At 43.8% G+C, this 17,097-nt stretch overlaps 1 protein-coding gene and 1 long non-coding RNA gene across 3 annotated transcripts; one reads left to right on the forward strand and one right to left on the reverse strand.

The window, feature by feature from the left end:
• Positions 1–280: 280 nt before the first annotated feature.
• LAYN (layilin) lies at positions 281–17,097 on the forward strand. Of its 2 annotated transcripts, XM_079954819.1 has the most exons (9): positions 313–485; positions 4,394–4,417; positions 6,027–6,321; positions 9,287–9,444; positions 12,020–12,061; positions 12,503–12,589; positions 12,834–12,936; positions 13,666–15,045; positions 16,301–17,097. In XM_079954819.1, exons 1-8 carry the CDS (start codon positions 365–367, stop codon positions 14,024–14,026), a joined length of 1,191 nt encoding a protein of 396 aa, XP_079810945.1. In that variant the 5' UTR covers positions 313–364; the 3' UTR covers positions 14,027–15,045; positions 16,301–17,097. The 2 variants fall into 2 exon arrangements, with proteins under 2 accessions (XP_079810946.1, XP_079810945.1); XM_079954820.1 differs by lacking the exon at positions 4,394–4,417 and having other exon boundaries at positions 281–485.
• LOC307203796 lies at positions 2,902–9,340 on the reverse strand. Its single transcript, XR_013833359.1, has 3 exons — positions 9,262–9,340; positions 5,974–6,126; positions 2,902–4,741 (listed from the first exon to the last, which is right to left on the reverse strand). It is a non-coding gene; the product is annotated as an uncharacterized lncRNA (long non-coding RNA).

Consider the following 17,097-nt stretch of genomic DNA (forward strand, 5'->3'; position numbering starts at 1 on the left):
AACTTCGCATTCTGTGTGTCTTATGAATGCTCCCCCCAAAACCCACAACTTTCGCAGCTTCTTCTCATGCATCAGTTTGGCACCGAGCTCCGCTTTGGCTACCGAAGCATCTCTAGACCCCTCTCGGCAGGCATGTCGAGAGAGTGAGTGCCAGTGTCCGCGCAGAGCCTCCCCACCCCACCCGCCGGGCTCTCCAGCGTCCCTCCCCTCGGCTGGCCCCTGGCCCGGAGGCGGAGCCGGCTCTGCTGCCGCCGCCGCCGCCGCCGCCTTGGCTGCTGCCAGAAGCTCGCCCGGAGCTCGCGCTGCTGCCCTTGCGCTGCTGCTGCTGCTGCTGCTGCTGCTGCCGCCAGTGCAGCCGCGCGACATGCGGCTCCGGGGACGCGGCGGAGGAGCCGCTGCGGGGAGCAACTTGCTGCTGCTGCTGCTGCTGCTACTGGCTGCCTTCTGCGGGGCGGCGGGCGGGCAGGGGACGCGGCTGCTCAGCGGTGAGTGCCTCCTGGGCTGGGCTGCTGGGCTGGGCAAGCGGATGCATCAGTCCCGGTCCCGAGTTGGCTGGGGAGAGAGGCAATCGCGGGGGTCTCGGGCTGGTCCCCTCCTGTTTTGCAGCGGGTGGGGGGGGGGGGAAGCACCCACACCCGGGAACTGAAAGCAAATGCAAAAGTTCAGGGGGCACGATCTGGAGCTGCGTCTCCGCTTTCTGGAATGGGGAGCGCATTGGGCATGGGATTTGGAGGGGGCATTAAATCATTGGAATGAGCCCCGACTGAGAAACCTGCCTATGGATGAGGAAAGTGATGCAAACTGGGGTAGGGACAAGATTCTGTGTTGGAGAGAGAACAGTGGGTGAAAGAGCAGCTTCAGCGGTGCCCAGGGTGGGGGCTAACCCCCCCCCCATGGCACTTTTATTAATGCGCACACAAAAATGCTGCTGCTGCAGCAACGAGAAGCAGGCCGGTTGTGAAGGTGCAGAGCTTTCCCTTCCCAGAAATGGAGGGTGGTGGGGGGTCCTTCTGCATGAGAAACGCGGGACCAGCGGCCGGCCAGTTTTAGTATCTGTTTCTAGAGGCAGGGAGGCAACCAAAGTATGCAGTCCTGGCTGTGTGGTTTGGCAGTCTCCATCCCATCGAAAGCCAGGGGCTATGCGCTGCCAAAGTTGTGTGCAGGACTGCGCCCAGAAAAATGTTGATGGCACCCCAGAGACGACCCAGCTGATATGGGTGGCCTCATCTCCAGCACCCTACTGCTTACTCTACAGTGGATTGTGGGTGGACTAAATGAGACAGGGGTTTTCTTTCGCGGAAGGGGAGAGGGGCGTTGGTAGAGCTTTCTGCAAAAAGTTGTGTGCCTTTCAGCACCCAAATGTAGCGGAGACCCTGTGTGTCTCTGCAGCGGAGAAGCTGGGATCCCTTCCAGGCTCTGCTCTGGACTGCTAAAGCTCCGGACACAGCAGAAGTGGGGGTGCAGAATGGGGCTGCCCCAACAGGGAAGGCACTATGGCAGATGCTTTGCTGCCTTGGCATGGTGGGAGGGGGGGAAGAGATGGGCTGCCAGCTTCACAGATCTCTCTCAACCGGGCACCCTTAAATCTTAGGGAGACTTAACATGAGTCAGATGCCCAGGACCCTGGTTTCAGTTCTGAGGATCAGTGCTGGAAGAAATGATATGAAGCTGCTTTCACTGTATCAAGCCCGGTAGCTCAGTTGGTTATACTACAATGGTGATAATGCCAAGGTTGCAGGTTCGATCCCCGAACAGGACAGCTGCATATTCCTGCATTACAGGGAGTTGGACTACATGATCCTCAAGGTCCTTTTCAACTCTACAATTCTGTGAAATAAGCTGGCCCCGTGGTGTCTATTTCAGCTGGTGGTCTGCTCCTGAGAATCTTTGTGAGCTGCAGAGGGTGGTATTGTACGCACTTCTTCATCTGAGCTCCCGTCCAAAAGCAGTGGTTAAGTTCAGTCATTTTAAACTCTGGGCAGAATAGACTTATGGGGCACCTCTCTTTAGATGGCATTGCTTCACTTACTTCAAAAGGTGGTTAGCCAGTCTGGCTTCAGCTGGGCCTTTCCTGATCATTCTGCTGATCTGCCCCAGCGTCCCACCCTGATGGTGTCATTGTGCAAAATGAATATTGTTTATATGATGCTGCCTTCTAGTGAGTCAGGCTATTGGTCCATCTAGCCTATATTGTTTGTTTGCTCCGACTGGTAGCAGATTTCCACAGTTGCAGGAAGGTGTTGTCCTTGTTTAAAACTGGTCCTGTGAACTGGAGATGCTGGTGACTGAACCTGCAAACCAGGCAGTGTACCACTGAGCTCCAGCTGTTCCCATCGAGTAGAAATGCTTCTGAGCTCGCTTAGAATGCTTATCTATCACTACTGAGTCACTATAGCTTTCCCCCCCCCCAACCCCTTACTACTAAAGCTGGCATAGGAAGCTGCCCTATACTGAATCTGACCATCCAGTTCAGTAATTTCTATACAGTGACTGGCAGTGGCTCTCCAGGGTTTCAGACATAGGGCTCTCTAAGCCCCGTTGGGAGGTGCCAGGGCTTGAACCAGGGACCTGCATGCAGAGCAAATGAGCTATCGCTAAGCTACAGCCTATACTGGGCTTTAAGCTGGAGGTTTAAGAGCTCCAGTGCCATTCAGAAACCAAGACATCTTTTGGCAACAATCACAGCGGTTCCACAGGCAAGGCCAGCTAGAAATATTGTGCAGTGGGATATATATATATAATGCTTAAAATACTGTTGTGATGTGAAGTGGGCAACCCACTGCACAATATTTCTAGCTGGCCTAGAAATATATATATATACTGCATATATATATATATATATATATATATATATAGTGTGTGTGTGTGTGTGTGCGTGTGTGTGTATTTCCCCCCCCCCCCCTTCTTAAGACCCTTTAAATAAACTCTTTCCCCACTCTAAGTATGGAGACTGTCTGAAAATGAATACTGCCAAAGAATTTCCATTTGTTCTGTACTAGTCAGGCCTGCTTTGTCTGGATTTGCTGAAGCCCCACAGCTATAAGTGCTCCTCTCTGTTCTAGGCTGCTGCAGAATCATGTAAGCAATGTAAAACAAAAACAAAATACACATCTCAGTCGTACAATAAAGCATAATAAAATTACTCAATTATCTGAACAAGTATTTAGATTTTAAAAGGTACCTGTTTTTCTTTTTCTTTTATTAATGCTGCAGGCATTTCCAACCATTCTTTTCTTTTGCATTAATGAGGGCCAGATACATAGCCAGTTCATATTACCATTGGGGACACACTTTATGGTTTTGGCATATAGAATCAGTCCCACACGTGGTCCAATTTAATGTATCTTGGAAAACTCATAAAGCAACTTCTGCCAGGGTGTTGTGTGTGTAATTGAAGGTGTGCAACTTTGTGCATGGCATGCTATTGTCCCCCACCCCAATTGCCATGTTATGATTTCATTGTGAAACTAATACGTTAATATACTGCCACATGATTGATGGTTACCACATGTTTGCTATTCTACCACTAATTACTTTTCACATGCAAAACAACTTGCAGGCCTTAGTTATCCTCATCTAAAACTTTGATGACACGACATTATTGTTCCCATTTTACAGAAGATTGGGGGGGGGGAGAGGGAGCTATGCAAGGCCTTGGTTACAATGGGATTCAAACTCAGGCCTCCCATCACTGTATTAAACTATGCTGCTGTTTTGCAGAACTACCGGTATTTCATATTATTTGTCGGAGTCATTAATAAGGTGTTTGCTAGTGTGTTTTGCAGCAGATATGAAACACCTGACGGGCAGACATGCTTTCCTAAACGTTCAGGGACTTGCTCAAAGAGCCATGGATCTCTGGTGCATATCCACTACTTGTTTTGGAGCACCCATCTGCCCTCCACATTTGCAGTTTGTGTTGCACTGAACACCAGTGTGATCTAGCCGCTGTGCAGGATGTGAAGCAGCTCTAAGGAGGGATTTGAACTTCAGCCTCTGCACTAAAAATGCCTAACATATTGATGCAACAGAGACATTGGTTAGAATCTTAGCTATATTTATTAAGGGCTAATCAGATTGAAATCAACACCTTACTTAAGTACTAAGCACCTTTAGTTTCATGGACTCATCTCTAGTATGCAGTAGAGTGAGATCACTGGTTGGACATGTTGACTTGTAGCAGTGCCCGGCCTGCAATCAACTGCATTGCATTCCTGCCTTGGCTAAAAATAACTTCAAATTTTGCTGATAAAATGCAGACAATTGCCAGGTTGTTGCAAAAACTTTAGCCACCTCAAAGCAGCCCACTCTTAAGGGCTGGATATTCTGCAGTCCTGGTCATTGCCAATTTTATAAGTGATGTGCTTTTTCTCTTCTTCCCATTGCCTCCCAGCTGCGGATCTGATTCTTCAGAGAGGTAACGTATTTTGTGTTTCATCAGAGATGCATGTTGGTCAGATTATCGATGGTGACTAGACTGTTTTTGCTGTGCTCAGCATTTTAACTTGTATGCCATCTGCAGTTAAGACATTGGAATCCCACGCAGTCGAATTACTGTGCTGTATTAAGGACCTTGGAATGGAGTGCTGTAAACTTTTGTTTTGTACATTTAAGGATGAATAGAAACACAAGGATCTCTCTCAAAATGAAACACCACTTTGCATCATAGGGGTTTATAACATCCTGTCCTGAAATACATGTTCCATGGTTGATTTCTTAAAACAGAACACTTGACTCTGCACTGGATAAATGTGGACATAAAATACTAATTAAAATGATTTACTGGGATGTGGTCGTTGTGTTCCCTATCTTTTTATATAAAAGTCACATTGTGAAATTCACGAGGCAGAGATTGGCTGATGATATAGGTTTATAGGAAGCAGCTTTATAAAGAGCCAGACCATCAGTTCGCCTCGCTCAGTATTGTCCACATACATTGCCAATGGCACTTCAGGGTTTCAAACGAGAGTCTTTTGCAGTCCTACCTGGAGTTGCTGGGGATTGAACCTTCTGCATGAATTCTTGTCAGGGCGGTTTTCAGGAGCAGGTCCGCAATAACTCACACAGTGTCAGTGAAGTTAACTCTCTTTATTCAAAGAAACAAAACAGCTCAGGAGGCCAGACCTACTGAGTATTGCAACTCTCCCCAGTAGATCTTGCACAAGTAAGGCAGTTCCAAACATCTCCCTAAGTCATCCCCCAAACGATCTGAGACTTCGATGCCTTGTGTGTATTTGCTCCTCTCACTTCATACCTCTTCTGTTTCTGGAAGACCGGGGGGGGGGCTGGCCACAGGAGGAAGGGGAGACCCCCTGGCTTCTTCAGCAGCCAGCTTCATCTCTGCTTCTTGGTCCCCTTCCTCTCCAGCCTCCTCTTCTGCCTCTGATTCTGGACTGCTCTCTGCCCCAGTCTCTTCCTGCTCACTAAACCCTGTTGCCCCTTCAGCTTCTGACACCTCCTACTCCCAGTCGGCTCCCTCTTCTCCCTCTGACCACTCAGCATCATCCCACCACCAATCCCCGGGCTCTGAGCCTTCTTCCCTTGGGGGTTCCCCAGCTGGTGCCCCCCACCACTCGGCATCCTGCCAGACCATGACAATTCTACTATTGAGCTACAGCCTGTATGAAAATTTCATAACACAAATTCTGAGATTGAATGAGCCTTAATATGAACTAGTTTAGTTAATATTTTTTGTGATAAGAAGCTTTCACCTAATACAAAATTTGGGTTATTTCTGAGCACACATACCAACAGAATTATGGCTGGCAGGCACTCATTTTTGTATCTGGCCAAAATAAGACAGCAGTGTGTTCCTCAACTTCAGTCAAAGGAAATGTGGTTAGACTGGCCATAATACGTATGCAAGTAGGTGTTCTTAATTCCAGTTCATGTTAGTTTTATGAGTGCTAATGTGAGTTAATGGAGAGAAATTCCATGCAGCACAAAACTCATCATGGGAGAAGTATTGGCTACCTTTTCCTGCTGGTTTGCTAATGGTTTTTCTTTTTCTTTTTGGTCTTCCTCAGGACATGCCATTTGCCGTGGAGGAACCCAACGCCCATGCTACAAGATTGTTTACTTACATAATGTTGTACGCAGGGTTGGCTTTAAAGAAGCTCTACAGGCCTGTAGGAGAGATGGAGGAGACCTAGTCAGTATAGAAACACAGTCAGAACAGAAACTGATTGAGAAGATGATTGGGAGCTTTTCAGCGTCAGATGGCGACTTCTGGATAGGGCTTAGGAGAGAATCAGATCCTGACAACAGCACTGAATGCCCAGACTTGTACTCTTGGTCAGATGGAAGTTTGTCCACGTTTCGGTAAGTCCACATGTTCAGAAGTATGAGTTCCTTCATGAAGTTAGCGAGTCAAACAAAAGTATTAAGTGTTCTGAATAGAGATTCCTACCCATTGATAAATAAGTTCTACCTTTTGAAAAAGCATTGGTGTTTTAATTCAAAGCCCCAGAGAATTTCTTTTGGCCATAATTGTGTTTTGCTTTCCTGGCTTAGGTACACCTGTGTGTCAAGGATGTCAAGAGCTCAACCTATTATTGCATAACAAGTTTCCTGGTAGGAATGGTGCTAACCTTTCCAGAGAACCTTCCCACAGCTCACAGTACCAAACTGGGACTTCAGGCCCATGCTAGGAGTGCAAGCAGCTGCCACACCCTTTACTTTCTGGCATAGTTGTGGCTTTATCCTATGTGACCAACATCAACCAATAAAATTTGTGTACTAGAACATCAGTGACCAAACAGGGGCCCATCCAGCTTTGTATCCTGCTGATATAACCAATAACAAGAATTATGGCAAGGAAAAAACTTGCACAGGTATTTTTTCTTTGGACTGTGAAAGGGGCTAAATCTGTTTGCCTATCCTCTGTTAGCACTATGCAGTATCTGGGTTCAGCCAGGGAAGGCTTATGGCCAAGACAGATCCCATGGGCTGTAATTCAGGGGTATTATTTATGTATTGCTTCATAAAATGTATATACCATTTGATAATAAAAGACCACAAAGTGGCTTACGAAAAGAATAAAATAATATCACTGTCAGTGAAAAAACAGTTATTTAAAACATACAAATAATAATTAATATCCATGGTAAGCTTAAAACCTTGCAAACATTCTACATAACCAGATAGGTTTGTCTAAACAAAAATGTTTTTCCAAGGCTCCAAGGGCTCCTTGGAGCCTTTGGAATATCTGATTTTGAAAGAAACAAGAAATACGACTGGGATTACCCTTCTGAACACGGAAAGCAGGTTGGAAACAGCTTTGAACTTACTGTACTCCAAAGCAGGAGGTTTTGCCCCAATTTTGACTTTATTGTACCAGAGCTCCTTCGAGACCTGAGGACCAACATAAAGGACTACCAACAAAATTGGCAGAGAAAGACAGACAGAGACTTGAAGGCCTCAGATGTGAGAAATCCAGGCTAAGAGCTGTTTCTGTGGACATTTATGCGGAAGGGGACTGAAACCGGGGGAGGGGGGGGAGAGCAGATTTTTGAAAATTTTAATGATTTTTGTGTTTAGTTGGTATGACTAATATTTAATGAAAGAAAGGGGAATCTGTGGAAGGGAACTTGGATCAACCTTAGAAAAAGGCAAAATGTTTATAAGAGATCTGTTTAAGATAAATTTCGTTAAATAAGAAGAGTTAAGTTAAAAAATAATAACAATAATAATATTTTAAGGATGAGAGGTAAGGACTTGCTGAGCTATCTATTGGAAGTGGGATGTATGAAGTGGGGGGTAGGGGAAGTCAGGGGAAGAGGTTAAGAAAGCAAATTTTTGAAATTATACATGTTTTGTTTGTGTCTTTTTATGTTTGTGCTGTCTATATAAAATGTGAAAACCCAATAAAAATTTATTATAAAAAAACAAAAATGTTTTTAACGGATGCCAAAAATAATACAGCAAGGCTGCCTGCCTGAATGACAATCAGGTGGAAGGATAGAGGATTTGGTTTGCATGAAGAAGGTTTCTGGTTTTATCCCTAGCACCTCCAGGTAGGACTCGGAACACCCCATTTTAAAAATCCTTGGAGAGCCACTTCGAATCACTGTGTAGACAACATAGAGCTAGATGAACCATTGGTCTGGAGAAGGGCATAGCCCACTGGTAGAGCATCTGCTTTGCTTGCAGAAGGTCCCAGATTCAATTCCTGGCATTTCCAGCTCAGAGCACCCCCTGCCTGCAAACTTGGGAAGCTGCTGCCAGTCAGTGTAGACAATACTGAGCAAGATAGACTAAAATACTGAGCAAGATAGACTAAAAGTCTGACCAAAAGTCAGCTTCCTATGTTGCCAGCCTAAACAGGAAGCTGCCATAGCACTTCCTGTTAAGGACAGCCAATGGTTTGCCTGGGTCAGTGGAGTTCCTCCAGCACCCAGGATCCCTTTTCTGTTTAGGGAGATACTCCAACCTGAAAATGGCCTCGGCCCAGTATACCTGAAGGAGCATCTCCACCCCCATTGACTGGATGCTGAGGTCCAGTGCCAAGGGCCTTCTGGCGGTTCTCTCATTGCGATAAGCAAAGTTACAGGGAACCAGGCAGAAGGCCTTCTTGGTAGTGGCGCCCGCCCTGTGGAATGCCCTCCCATCAGACGTCAAAGAGATAAACAACTACAGTGGTACCTCGGGTTACATACGCTTCAGGTTACAGACTCCTCTAAACCAGAAATAGTGCTTCAGGTTAAGAACTTTGCCTCAGGTTGAGAACAGAAATCGTGCTCCGGCAGCAGCAGGAGGCCCCATTAGCTAAAGTGGTGCTTCAGGTTAAGAACAGTTTCAGGTTAAGAACAGACCTCCGGAACGAATTAAGTACTTAACCCGAGGTACCACTGTACCTGACATTTAGAAGACATTTGATGGCAGCCCTGTTCAGGGAGGTTTTTAATGTGTGACATTTTAATGTACTTTTAATCTTTGTTGGAAGCTGCCCAGAGTGGCTGGGGAAACCCAGCCAGATGGGCGGGGTACAAATAAATTATTATTATTATTATTATTATTATTATTATTATTATTAACCTCCCCCGGCTCATCATGGGGGGGGCAGCTGTGCACAGAGCTATGGATTCCTGCTTCTAGCTTTGCTGTCCCTGACATCTGCCCTCTCCACATTCACGTGAATAGCTAGAGAGGCAGGTACAAAGTCAAAAGGTGCTGTGAGTGAATTTGTTTACTTCCATGTATTTCTCTGCTCTCCGAAATGCCCTTCATGGGGAGAACTCCTGGCAAGGAGAAACAATTCACCTGATGTTTTGCTTTGATTCCACAGAAACTGGTACGCAGATGAGCCCTCCTGTGGAAGTGAAGTCTGTGTTGTGATGTACCACCAGCCCTCAGCACCTGCAGGCGATGGGGGACCATATATGTTTCAGTGGAATGATGACAGCTGCAGCATGAAAAACAACTTCATCTGCAAATATCCCCAGGGTAACGGAGTCCATATCCTGAGATGGGCAATTCGGCTCAGGGGCTGGTCATTTGTGATGTGGGAGACTTCCAGTAATGAAGGGTGTGGCGATCACACAGGGTCCCCGGACGTTTAACGGTCTATTGATCCCTGTGCCACCACTGTGATCGCTTCCCCGCTGCCACCAACCAGTTACTCTCTGGTAAAACACTGGGTTCAGTCAATTGTTAAAAGTGAACGAAAAAAACAAGTTTATTTTACAAACATTAACAAGTTTTTAATGTGTGACATTTTAGTGTATTTTTGGTCTCTGTGGAAGCCGCCCAGAGTGGCTGGGGAAACCCAACCAGATGGGTGGGGTATAAATAATAAATGATTATTATTATTATTATTATTATTATTATTATTATTATTATTATTATTATTATTATTATTATCAAGTTTATGGTTTCTCAGATAATATTCCTGTCAGTATCTTAACTTTAGTTTCTTTATTGGCCTATACCTTCCTAATATCTTCTGACTGATTATCTCAACTGTTAGACCGACTCCTCTTAACAAATTCTCTCACTCTCTCACACCAGACTAGCCCAACCCACAGACTTATCTTCCCTCTCTCGTCTAACTCCAGACCATCTTCTCAACCACTCTAACCCCTCTTAACAAATTCTCTCTGTGCTTAAACCTTATACACAGTTAACTCTGCCCCTTGGGTTCCCATTGGTTAGTCATTTTACAATTAGTTAACCTTTTCCCTATGAACCCAGTATGATGTCACACACATGGGAGGGTAAATGCCACAAAGGGATACATGAATGCCTGGGAATGTGTCATTAAACGCAATGTCTACTTGTGTTATGGAGTCTTAAGAGTTAGCTTGCTTATTATGGACTTTATCTTTTGCGGTTGTGGAATGAACCTCATATGTCCTTTGGCCTTAACTGAAAGAACTGGAACCAAGAATGATTAATAACATATATCTGTATATTGTGATGTCTCTCCAGTTTTGAAGAAATCCAGCATCCTTCCGTATAGTCAGTTTTCTCAGCACTGCAATAGGCATTAAAAGGGAAATGCTACTGGGGCAGTCTCTGAACTCAGTGTATATTTGGTTATTGCTTGAATGATTATTCAATTTCTATACTGCTTAATATATTAAAAATATCTCTAAGCAGCATACAAAAAAGAAGCAACAACAGACAACTTAAACAAAATATTACTAAAATTCAGAGTTACAGGTACAGTGATACCTCAGGTTACAGACGCTTCAGGTTACAGACACTTCAGGTTACAGACTCCGCTAACGCAGAAATAGTACCTCAGGTTAATAACTTTGCTTCAGGATGAGAACAGAAATCGCACAGCGGCAGCACGGCGGCGGCAGTGGGAGGCCCCATTAGCTAAAGTGGTGCTTCAGGTTAAGAACAGTTTCAGGTTAAGAACGGACCTCCGGAACGAATTAAGTTGTTAACCAGAGGTACCACTGTACATATAAAAATGTAACATTAATACAGAGTTACTAATATATAGAAATCAATATCAGGTCGTCGTCCCCTTCTGACACACCCTCCTTCTCAGCCTCAGGGTTTTCAACCAGGGTCTAAACAAACTCTCAGCTCCCCACAAAAGTCTCACAAGAAGACGAGTTCCTGGAAACAGAGGACATCACCCTAGGTTCTCATTCTAGACTTGCTTTTTATGGGCAGGCCCAAAGTGGATGGCACTTCCTCAGGCTGCCCGCTGCTGTGTGCCATTCAGTTGTACTCTCCACACTCAGTTCCAGGTACAGCAGGTTTGATGCATTTCCCAGGGGGTCTAAAGGAGGGGGGAAAGCTCCCCTCCACTCACAGCTCTTTCTTCATGCTCTGTGTCCCCTTCCTCTTCCAGTTGGTTTTTTTTAACAGTTTCCAACTCAGAAGAAGATACAGTGGTACCTCAGGTTAAGTACTTAATTCATTCCGGAGGTCCGTTCAATACCTGAAACTGTTCTTAACCTGAGGTACCACTTTAGCTAATAGGGCCTCCCGCTGCCACCGTGCCCCTGGAGCACGATTTCTGTTCTCATCCTGAAGCTAAGTTCTTAACCCGAGGTACTATTTCTGGGTTAGCGGAGTCTGTAACCTGAAGCGTATGTAACCCAAGGTACCACTGTACTGTATTGTGAGGCTTAGTTCTCACAGCTTTGATGGAGTTTGCAATGTGCAGTACAATAATGTGCCTCTAGCATTCACTGGCAACATACTTAAAGATGTTGCTCATAGGAACATCAAGAAACCTAGAAGGGAATCGTATGGAATCATAGCTTCTTGAGAGCCACCCTTAGAGAGGATGGAGGTTAAGACTTTTAAGTATCACCATTGGGCACTGAAAAAATCTGAAGGCGATGAAATGACAAGGGAAACGGGGGAAATGGTTTCAGTGAATAGTTGCAAGCCGTTTCCAAAAATGGTCTCCTTAACTAAACTGCTGGGACACAATATCAAATGTGCCAAGAACTTCCATGGATAAGCCAAAACATTGGGGGAGTGGGATTAAGTTTCTCCTGGTGACCAAATGCAAAAGAAAATGTATGTCTGTATGTTTTTTTCCTTGCAGAAAAGCCAACAGCTGCCTCTGAAATTAATACCTCTCAAGCAGGTAAATTTCACATCAGTAAAAGTTGAGTGCATGGTATAGATTCTGTTCCAAATAACAGCTACAGTTCCCAGAGTGTTTTAACAGTCAACTCCTAACAACTGTCTGCAACTCCCTTAACAAACTACAGTTCCCAGGATTCTCTGGGAGAAGCTATGACTGCTTAAAGTGGCATGATACTGCTTTAAAATGTACAGTGCAATGAAGCCATTCTCCTGTAAAGTTGCATAGCTGTCAACCTTCCCTTTTTTTGCGGGAAATTCCCTTATTCCAGCGCCGTTTCCCCCTGCTTCCCGCTGCTATCCCGGATTGTTAGATATCCCGTAGACTGTCCCCGGGACAGGTGAAGCTGCTGATCCCTTATTTTCGAGGCTGCTGATCCCTTATTTTCAAATCTGAAAGTTGACAGCTATGAGAGTTGTAATAGCCAGATTCCTTTCCTAGGAGCTGCAACAGAGACCTTTACACCCACATCCCCAGAAGAACCCATTCTTGAAGTTGCAACCAATAAAACTTTCAAAGAAGCAAAAGGTAAGCACTGTCATTCATAACCACAGACTGTAATACAGCATTTGATTTCCTGGAGAACAGCAGAGGTAGTTAAAACACCCTGAGACTTGTGCTAATTATATCCTCTCTTCCTGCCCCCATTGCTAAAGTTAAAATGAAAAAAGGAAAATTATGCACAGAGAACCTGGAGCATAATAACTGCATGAAAAAGTAATGCCTGTTCATTTTAACACTGAAAGTTAGAGTATCTTTTCCCCCTCAACAGAGCCTGTTTGGAGCCTTGCCTACTTCTTAATCCCCAGCATTCCTGTTCTGCTTCTCCTCGTGGTCATCACAGCCATTTTCAGCTTTTGGCTTTATGCAAAGAGGCAAGTCACAATATGGGGCAAAGCATGAGGCTTTATGATACGCTGTCATAGACAGCATCTGATCAGCACCAAGGGGCAGTGTGAATGAATGTAGAACAAAACTGGGAGTGGGGTTGTAATGGAAGGGGAGGGATGTGAACAGACTGTAAGAAGCTCAATGAAATTACTATTACACACATCTGGAATGAAATGTTTTTGGTGGCTTTCAAGCTATTTTAAAATGCTTTAAATATGTTCATTTTTATTCTGTTCCAAATTGTATTGTTTTAACGTGTTGATGTTTGCTGCCCTGGGCTCCTCTGGGAGGAAGGGTGGGAGATAGATTTAATTAATGAATAAATATTATTTTGAGAGGGGGGCATGTTAAGTTAACAAATGTGTGCATACATAAACATCTGCTGCTATCACTTTTAGGTGTCCTTCCTGTTGCTAGCTTGCATGCGCTTCCAGGGTAAAATTCTACTTTTGGATAAAAGAAGTTAATTTCTTGCCTGCAGTTATTATTAACTTTCTTTTTCCTGCTGCTGCTAAGTTCAGATTGGATTGTGCCACTACATACTAAAACAAAGCTGACCATACCTGAATTATTCTCTTCCTTTATTTGGCCACAGACTCGTGTGTGTGTGTGTGTGTGTGTGTGTGTACACACACTTTCTCTGCACTAACAGTTTTGTGGTCCAGTGGAAGATAAAGGGAAGCTAATACCTTTTTATTTATTTCCCTTCTAAGGAGACGGGAGCAAATGGAGATGAATGCAAAGGAACAGGATACCTGGCTGTCCCCCAAGAGACAGAACAGCCCCAGTTTGGAGATATACAATGTAATCAGAAAACAGTCAGAAACAGATCTCGCTAGGACCAGACCAGACATTAAGAACTCTTCTTTCCGGGCCCGTCCTGGAGAAGATACTCCTGATGACCTCTCTGGGGACTATGACAATATGGCTGTCAACACCTCAGAGAGCGGCTTTGTGACTTTGGCCAGCACTGAAAGTGGATTTGTCACCAATGACATATACGAACTGTGCAATGACCGAGTGGGGCGAAGCAAAGAATCAGCCTGGGTAGAAAATGAGATCTATGGCTATTAATGAAGACAGTGCTTTGGATATTGAGCTAAGTGGACACTGGAACTAGCTCTGGCACACAGGGACGCGCGCCTTGTAGGCAAAGGAATGTGATTTCTGCATTTGGCAGTGTTTGCGTTTTTACGATAAAGGTTTTCCTTTTTCTGAAAGTGGAATGTGAGGGAATTTATATATGTAGAGCTCTTAACTTAGCTAAGGAAAATGGCCTTGTGCAATCTTGCTTCCATTCCTTGACAGACAGACATCATTCCCTAATAATCTACAACTTGACAGTATTTCTGTCTTGTGACAACATGCACTTAAATCAAAACTCCTGTCTTTTAAGCTAATTGCCTAAGCCCAGATGGAGCTTGTGAGTTATTCAGTGATGGTTTTTCCAGCTCCAGGCTAAAAATACTACAGGTGTCACAGGTGACCATCAGTACCTAGTTTTCACCAGCTGCCTAGTATCCATCTTTTGTCATCCTGAAAGCCATCAGTTTTCCAGCAAGGAAAACTGTGCTTTGCTCTTATCCACCCAGCCTACTTTTGCAACAACTGATTAGCTTTTTTATACCCAAAGACTCCCAACACAGGACATGGACATCAAATGACATCAAAAACCAACAAAGCAATATGTTTCGGATGTTGGATGTAACACGTTTAGCAAAAAGACTCATTCTAAGAACCTAAATATAAAGAACTTGCAGTATCTGTGCAGGCAATGCATTCACCATAGGAATGGCTACAATCCCTAACCCCTATTTTTGGAAAGATTGCTAAAGCAAAAATTTATAGACACATCTGCATCTGTAGAGCCACGAAGGCACTTATATGCTGCTGTACAATAGACCTCTGTGCCAGGTTTGCTCATATGCCTTGAGGGAAAGATTAAAAACTGGTCACTTAATTTTGGAGGAAATAGGTGGCCAGCTACTGTTACATTATTACCTCTTTTATGCTTTCTGCTGCCGGCGAGGGTGTGGAAGACCAGCACAGCTACACTCCTAGAAGTCCTGATGCAGATGAGATTACTGTGCAAGGTTAGTGAATGTAATGGGGAGTAGAAAAATACCACCAGCCTGAAACACATAATAACACATTCTGTATAAATCTGTTATGGTAGAAGCCAATGCATCAGTGCACATTTGAGAGGCTAGTAGTGACACCTGGAGATCTGTGGTTGGATATCCTAATGGTTTTGTGTTGATGTTGTTTTAGGAAGGGGGAGGGATTCAGATCAGGATGATGGCACTGGGAGATGAAGACTTAACCCTTCCCTGCCACTATTTTCTTAATCCAAATTTTCCCACCCCAACAGCTGCTATTTTCCTCCCAGGAGCAAACATACATGTATCCATTTCAAACTAACACAATGCTGATCATGTGGAATGTCCCCCCCCAAAAAAACATTAGGGTTTTTGTTGCTGCTGTTCATACTGCTGCAAATATCAGGATTACCCCAAACTTTGTGCTTGGATTATGCCATTTGGCTACATCAGTGCAGACTCTTCCGCCTGAAAACTTGAAATAGGACTTAAGGTAAAATGTGATAGTGCCTCTGAACATCAATTCTATATAGCCAGCTTCAGTAATGGGCATTTTTAGACCTCTTTGATGAATTTGATTAATCCCATTTTAAGGCCCTTTTAAAAAAAGTCTAATTCAGTGGACATCACTAGATATTATGGCAGCAAATCTAGTGAAGTTAGCAATTATGTATTATGCAAAGCAGCACTTTCTCTTTTCAGTCCTGAACTGACAGCTAATCAGTTTAATAATTAGATGACCCTGAGTTCTAGTATAATGGAAGAGACAGAAGAACTGCTGTGCCCACTTTCTCTGCTACATGGGTGATTAATGTCATGTACGGTTTGAGCCTGATATCATTAACTCTTATATTCTACCCAGCCTTGTGAATGTCCACAAAAAAATACCAAAGCACACAAAAAATTACTAGCTCACCTATCCATGCATGCAACATAATTTGGCCAAGAAACCTTTTTGATCCCATTCATATCCATGGGAGGATGCTTATCCCATTTATATACTTTTGCATAGAAATCAATAGACAGGTGTGTGGCTATTTACAAGTCTGGTTTATCTGTTACATATTTATAAATTTGTTGAATGCACAATTGCAATGTAAGCATGACATGAACTTCACAAGAACTTCCAAATTCAATTTGTGTGTGTGCAGAATGTGATTTCCTGAGCAGGGAAGATGGAAAGTAAGTCTCTACATGCCTTTAGCCTCTTTTTCATAATACTATTTCTTGTTCCTTTTGTGTTTTACAGTACAATTTTGAAAAGATTTTTAAGTCTAGCAACAGGACATACACAAGTGATGGAAATAACTGAAAGCAAATCTTCATGAGCAACAGTTTTCTGGAAGCAGCATCTAATCCTGATTTTCTACCATCAGTCCTAAGACAGAGGGAAACAAATGAAATTCCTCCTTTGTCATCGGATATCAAATACATTATACTTTGATTTTGATTTTTTTTAACCATTGATCCTTAAGTGGAATTTTTAAACTTTGACCTCTAAATGAGCCAAGACTGACAAGACTTCCTCCAGTGTCAAGAAAGGGCCTGATATCTGTTTTTGGAAGCACAATACTAAGTGAGGGACTGAAGAAGATGTCGGTTTCAGGAAATGTAATAAAGCTCCCTGGGATCCTTTCCTCCATGTTTCAGTGAGTTTCTGCCTCAGGTGATGAGAGACCCACACTGGAAAAAGTAACAAAGTGACTGGGGCTATGTTTGTACAGTGGTCTCAAAAGTAGTCTTATTGAATTCCATGCTGTAATTCCTGGAAATGTCCAAACCAAACAATCAATGCATTATTTGTTGACATCTTTAGTTGAGGCCTGCAGTTTTTAACCTGAGTGCTACAACTCCTCCGGTTTTCTGCTCCAAGGAAGAAGCTGTGAATTGGAATAAGACCGACATTTTTGTTTGTTTTGTTTTGTTATTTGACATGTGAGAGAAAAGATACTTAGTAATAGCAGCAGTCTGTTATCATGTACTGAGTGGAACAGTGTTACCATATGAGGCCACAAATTTTTTTTATTACATTGTAAGGTGATAAGA

Source organism: Podarcis cretensis (assembly GCF_951804945.1).
Source record: "Podarcis cretensis genome assembly, chromosome: 15".
NCBI lineage: Eukaryota > Metazoa > Chordata > Lepidosauria > Squamata > Lacertidae > Podarcis > Podarcis cretensis.